The sequence below is a fragment of the Pundamilia nyererei genome, unplaced genomic scaffold (assembly GCF_000239375.1).
Source record: "Pundamilia nyererei isolate P.nyererei 1_Seehausen unplaced genomic scaffold, PunNye1.0 scaffold00040, whole genome shotgun sequence".
Classification (NCBI taxonomy): domain Eukaryota; kingdom Metazoa; phylum Chordata; class Actinopteri; order Cichliformes; family Cichlidae; genus Pundamilia; species Pundamilia nyererei.
In genome coordinates this window covers 1,326,895-1,333,246 of record NW_005187441.1, presented here as the reverse complement: position 1 = coordinate 1,333,246, position 6,352 = coordinate 1,326,895, and the positions used below count along the sequence as shown (strand labels likewise).

At 43.5% G+C, this 6,352-nt stretch overlaps 1 protein-coding gene across 3 annotated transcripts in view; it reads left to right on the top strand.

The window, feature by feature from the left end:
* LOC102215919 (sodium- and chloride-dependent GABA transporter 2-like) overlaps positions 1-6,352 on the top strand; it is a 35,891-nt gene that overhangs the window by 21,908 nt on the left and 7,631 nt on the right. For all 3 annotated transcript variants that reach the window (XM_005730935.2, XM_005730936.1, XM_005730934.1), the window contains exons 4-9: positions 1,836-1,976; positions 2,083-2,173; positions 2,255-2,387; positions 3,679-3,813; positions 4,389-4,492; positions 5,442-5,566. In XM_005730935.2, the coding sequence (XP_005730992.1) occupies positions 1,836-1,976; positions 2,083-2,173; positions 2,255-2,387; positions 3,679-3,813; positions 4,389-4,492; positions 5,442-5,566 (729 nt within the window). The remainder of the gene's footprint in view (positions 1-1,835; positions 1,977-2,082; positions 2,174-2,254; positions 2,388-3,678; positions 3,814-4,388; positions 4,493-5,441; positions 5,567-6,352) is intronic.

Here is a 6,352-nt window from a genome sequence, read left to right as displayed (position 1 = left end):
TTTAAAAAAATTACCAGAAAGTCTGACTCCTTGGAACCAACTTATAAAGAAGTTGAGGGGTAGCTCAAGATTTTTGCCCAGTGCTGTTTTCTGGTTTTACCCCTTGCCTTTTTTTCTCATTCTTTATCCATATTGGCACAAGCATTCAAAGCTCCCACGTTAATACAAAACCTGTACAAACAGTGTGTCTGCAATCAGAAAATGCCAGCTGTGTGCATGTGCAGTGGAGAGTGGAGCTCAGCTTGTGCTTTAAAACAGCTCAAGAGTGCAAAAGGCACCACGTTCCCTGCCGACCAAGAACAGCATGCAGTGTCTTGTTTTCTTTGTATCTCGCTGTCCAAGAGAGGAGTTTCAGATAAGTATTAACCAAACACACAATCACAACCCAACAAGTTCATCTTTCACCTTTAACACAGCAGTTGAAAAAAACCACGGGACAGATGGTGTGAGGGATAGAGCAAGTCTATGTTATATGAAGGGACCCTGTGATGAGACTGCTCTCATCTCCAGTGTCACATGGACACATCACGTTTTTCAAGGTGTAGTGTTGATCTTGTAAAGAACCATAACTAAACTCATTTTCTTTTTCTCCATAACCTACCCAAGCAGGTTTTAGTGCTGCGACCTTACCAAACACTAAGAGAAACTGCAAAAAATAAATAAATAAATAATAATAATAATAATGCTTAATTGGACACGCCTTTCGCCCTATGACAGCTGGGATAGGCTCCAGTGCCCCCCGCGACCCTGAAAAGGATAAGCGGAAGCGAATGGATGGATGGATGGATGGACACGAGGCTTTTGTCATTCACAGCTTTGTGTTCAGCATTGCCAGTTGACACCTTGTGGGCATTTTTGTGACAGCAGAGGCTTCTTACAAAACAAAACAGTCATATATTTCTTTCTCAGATTTAGACAAGCCCCGGAGCTGTTTCTGTGTTTGCTCAACACTTTAGCAGGGTGTGCAACTTTGGCGTGCATGGGAAAAAAAACAAAAGATACTTAACCTGCCACACAGATTCCAATCAGTAGTTAGCAAAGCAATGCAGCCCTGAGGGTAACGGCCATGTTTCTAGAGAAAGTGTGAAAGTTGCTGAAAGGGACAAAGAGCGTGTAGAAGAGACGAGACCCAAATGTTCCAGTTACGCTTGTTCATCTCAGCTAATGCTAGTAGCATGCTAGCTGCTGGACCGCCTCTGAAATTGGTGTATGTGTGTGTTTGTGTCAGTGGAGCTATGTTTTTTTTTTTTTATTTAATGAAAAATTATTCTTGTCCCAACATTTGCCACTCTGGCCCATATGGCCTGCAGATGCATGCGTGCACAAACAGACACACACACACACACACATATCTGCGCACACTCTGTTTTTGTTGACAGCTAGCTGCATGAAGGCCATGTGTTTAGCACTGGAATAAACTCCTGCACTTCCTTGGGCACATGTCCTCGTACTTATTGCAAACTTGGACAAAGAAAAGCTTCTGTTGGAATTCCTCGCTGGTTTGTGCAGTTAGCGTGCCCGTCGTCAGATGCGGCCTGAATTTCATTAGCGGATACCACAGACAGCTATTTGTCTAGCCAAACAGCCTACACTTTGTAACCCGCTCAGGGCCTCATAAGACTATCATTCATATCTAATGAAGATGTACTCAGTGTGGGCTGCAAGTCGAGTGTCTGAGTAACGGGATGCTTTCATCTCAAACTCAAGTGACTTGGAACTGATAACAGAGGGCGTGTTCATGGAGGCTTTGAAGCTCATTTATGCCACTCTTCATGCTCACATAACTCACCACACGTGTCCGCTTGTCTTCTCTGCAACTTGTTGTGTCTCCTTAGGTCTCGGCTACGCTAGCCAGGTGATGATCCTGCACGGCTGTGTTTACTACATAGTCATCCTGGCTTGGGCTCTCTTATACCTGTCCTACAGCTTCCAGGCGGAGCTGCCGTGGTCGCACTGTAACAACACGTGGAACACGAGTCAGTAAAAACAGGAAATCAGAAGCTGTCATCCTTGCAATTTGACGCTACCATGCAAAAGACTTTAAGAGGCAAACTGGGGTCTGTTGTGTGTGTCCTCCTGCAGAAGCGTGTTTCTCATATGACTCCTACAACCAAACGGCCAACGCGAGCAGCCTGCCGGAGAACGCCACTTCCCCTGTCATGGAGTTTTGGGAGTGAGTGTAACATCTTTAGAGTATTGATGATGAGGCTTGAAACAGTTTTGGTGCTAACACCTGCTGCGTGTGTGTTCTAAGGCGGGAGGTGCTCCGCCTGTCCAGCACTTTGGACGGGCTCGGCCCGATCAGCTGGAAGCTGGCTCTGTGTCTGGCCGCCGTCTGGCTTATCTGCTACTTCTGCGTCTGGAAGGGAGTCAAGTCTACCGGGAAGGTGAGGAGTCGACACATCAGCTTCATCAAGTTCCCTCTCTGTCTCAGCTACATGTCTAAGCTGCCACCATAGACAGTGTAAAAGATGGATGCATCCATCTTTGGTGTAAGATGTGACGAGTGCACGCTCATTGACTAACAACTTGTGACCAACAAGTTTTGGGAGTCTGGCCGAAATGAGGGACTGAGCCCATAAGCTCAGCAGTAAAGTGTTCAGCAGTCCTGTCAGAAAAGCGTTAGTCTTCTGTAGCACCAGAAAACTTTTAGGTAACCATACTGAATGCAAGTTTTTAGACATAGCATTAGCATCACAGTTCCATCTGTGGTTTCCAGGTGCTCACCCACATCAAGTGATAGAAACAAGTGTTTGAGCTCTTGCGAATGTTCCACTTCTGACACTTTTTCTAGTTTTAGTGTTTGAATTTTAAAGTCAGCATTTTGTGCCCACAAAAATGGATATCATGAGAACTGCTTTGACCTCTGTGTGAAAACTGTTTTTACAATCCCCCAGAGCACAGGGTCAGATAAATATAGGTGTCACTGGAGGTGGTCGCCTCTCGGTAACTTTTTATATGGTGTGCAGCAGAGCCAGCGCTTGCTCACTTGTCAAAAACAGGGCTTCTCTGCTAAAATATGAAGAAACTAGGCCTGTCCTGAATACTACTTTATGTACTTTATGTACTATTTAAAAGTGAATATTGGTGCATGTTGTCCAGCATGGGTAGGGAAAAGGTTTGGGGATTTTATAACTCTGCCTGGCTGATTTTGGACATATTTCCAAATCAAAAGGTCGCTTAGAAAGAAAGGTAGAAGCAGGAGAATGTGTGTGACTTTCTCCCTCTTACACAGTGCATAGCCAACATGCATTTTTGAGAAGAAAAAAGTTTCCAAAGGAACTATGAAAAAGTAATAAAAAACCAAATGCCTACCTCATAAACAAAACATGCTTACATATAATTGAATGGCACCCATTTATTAATAAAATTTTAAAAATATCTACGGCAGGAGCATTTTTATGGTGACATAAAGTCTTTTAAAAAGAACCTCGAGGAGCGGTAAAGTCCAAAACATAATTCTCCTTTCATGTAGCAGATGAGAAATAAGGGCCACGACACTGCAGCCACTTTGTCGGACTTATTTGCTGTGCCTCCGCCGCCGTCAGTCAACAGATTTTAAGACTCCAACTTTCCTTCTTGTAGTATTTTCTTTCTTTTTTTTAAAGAACATCACAGTCACATCCTCCCTGTTTGTCTCTGCGACCACATCCCTGCACGCTCTTGTGTACATTCTAGGTGGTGTACCTGACGGCCACCTTTCCATATGTAATGCTGTTTGTGCTGCTGGTGCGTGGTGCCACCCTGCCCGGAGCCACCCAGGGAATCATCTACTACCTCAAACCCAACATTACCCGCCTGGCTGACCCACAGGTACAGCAACACAAACGCGCACTCGCTTTATGTGTCCGTAAACGGTGGCAGATTTTGAAAAGCATCACGTCGGAGGACATTTTTCTAGTCGTTCTTGCAGGTCGTACGGCAGCTCCTACAGGTAGGAGAGCCGCGCTGTCAGGTGAGTAAATGTCAGATCTGCCATACAGCAGGAAGGAGATTGGATTATTGTTGTGAAGCTGAATGACATCTGATTTGTTGCTCTGTGCCACATTTTCATCACTAGATCATTAGATCTTACTGTCGCTGTGGTTTTGCGCTCTATCAATTCAGAAGCGACTTTCAAACTCTTCTTCACTGGTGTGAAAAAGTGTTTGTTATTATCGTGTGGGTACGGTTTGACAGCATCAGTATCTATTTGTTTCTGTTACTTAGCCAAGTTTGTGTCATGTTACCTGTAAACTGTGTAATATAGAACATCTTGTACAGTGTACCTTTAACCCAAAAACAGCAGCCAAGGCTGATAAAGTATATCAGTAGTTAGATATGAGCTTGTGGGCTAACATGTCCTTTCTCTTTCTCCTCTCGCTCTCTGTTTCTCTTTGTTTCTGTAGGTATGGATGGATGCTGGTACCCAAATATTTTTCTCTTATGGAATCTGCTTGGGAAGTCTCACAGCTCTGGGCAGTTACAACAAATACAACAATGACTGCTATAAGTGAGACACTATGTCAGACACACACAGACATGTATGCATACAACCACGTAAAAACAGAGTCGGCCACACAGCTTCTCCTTCTTCCACTTGACTTGAGACAAACTGTAGTTGCTGAAATGTAAGATGTAAGCTCCCACTGGTCAGATGGCTTCCAGCAGGAATGGCTGGAATGGACAGAGAAAACACACTGATACAGCCACACCTTAAAGAAAAGCCCTCGCTGCCATGTTTCCCACACTGTAGGACTCCCACACACACACACACACACACACACACACACACACACACACACACACACACACACACACACACACACACACACACAGGAAGAGTATTTACAGTAAGAGGACAGATCAAGTCCTCAGTGGGGTTGTGTTCTGTCTTTCAGTTTTCACAGGGTGTTTTTTGTGTTCAGCGCAGTGCTGTGCTAAACTCTTGAGACACACTCTGTATATACTTCTTACCAGGAGCCAGACTGTTGTGCAGTTTTTTGAGTAATAGTTCTCCAGACTTCTGAAGGTCTTTCACGGTTCTTTCTTTGGACATTGGCTGCTTTTTCACCTACTTTCAGTCCAGTCCTAGTACCCGACCATTTTCACTATTAGACCTATTAGCCAAAAACTTCCATCTTCACATTCAGGGAAGAGCTTCAAGAAGTTTGAAGAGCTGCTCCTGAAGACTTCTTAAAGAAATAACAAGAAAGCTAAATAAGAGAGTTCAGGCTGTTTGAAAGAATTAAGGTGGTCGTATCAAATATCGACTTTCAAGCTTGTCAGAATTGTACAAACTCCCTTTTTGTCTCATATCCTGGATTTTCATGTATGTTTGCATGATTTTACCACTCAAATATAAGGAAATGAGGGGTGGCTCAAGACTTTTGGGCAGCACTGTATTGAAATCTAATTAGTTAACTCAGATTAATTTTGTGTGTATTTATGTATTTTTCCAGGGACTCTTTTATGCTGTGCCTCCTGAACAGCGCCACCAGTTTCCTGGCAGGATTCGCCATCTTCTCGGTGCTGGGATTCATGGCTGAGGAACAAGGCGTGGACATAGGCACCGTAGCCCAATCAGGTGAGAGACTGTTTTCCTTCAGGACACAGAACTGTCAGCATAAGTCAGCAGACTTTGACTTTGTGGTGTTTTGTGCCACAGGCTAATTTAACTCTTAATTTAACTGTTAAAGCATGAGGAGGAAGTGTGAAACAATCAGAAGTGATAGTGATCCCAAACCAGATTTAATCAAGATTTCCATCGTGGTGAAAATAATAATGAAGCATAAAATTAGTCACACATACCAATCCGGTCTTTACGTCCGACGTCATTAGCCTGCTCCGGGTCCAAACTCTGCTTCAGGTCCCAAAGTCATAAGAACACTGCGGCGTCACTGAGAGTTACAAACTGTCTAAATTCTTTCATCTTCAATAAAATGATTAGTGTGGCTCCTCTATCAGGTGTAACAATGAAGTTTAACATCCAGGCATCCGTGAAAACAGAATTTATGAAGTTTAACGGAGTTAGCAGGGAGTTAGCTCGCTAGTTTCCATCTAAAGATGATATAGCATGTTCTGACTGAGGGATTTCTGAAAAATTAAAACGTACAGCTCTGTTATCACTTCCAGCATAAATGGAGACAGAAAACTAAACAGCAGTGACATTTGTAGGGTTACTGAATAGGGCTGCCACAAACGATTATTTTGATAGTCGACTAGTCACCGATTATTTTTGCGATTAGTCGACTAATCAGATCATGCATCCATTGGACGTAAAACATACAGCTTATTGCACCAGCAGCATCTGCTCTTATATAACTATCATTAGCTTACAGCTTTAAGTGTTTAAGGTATGTGCTAACTAAAA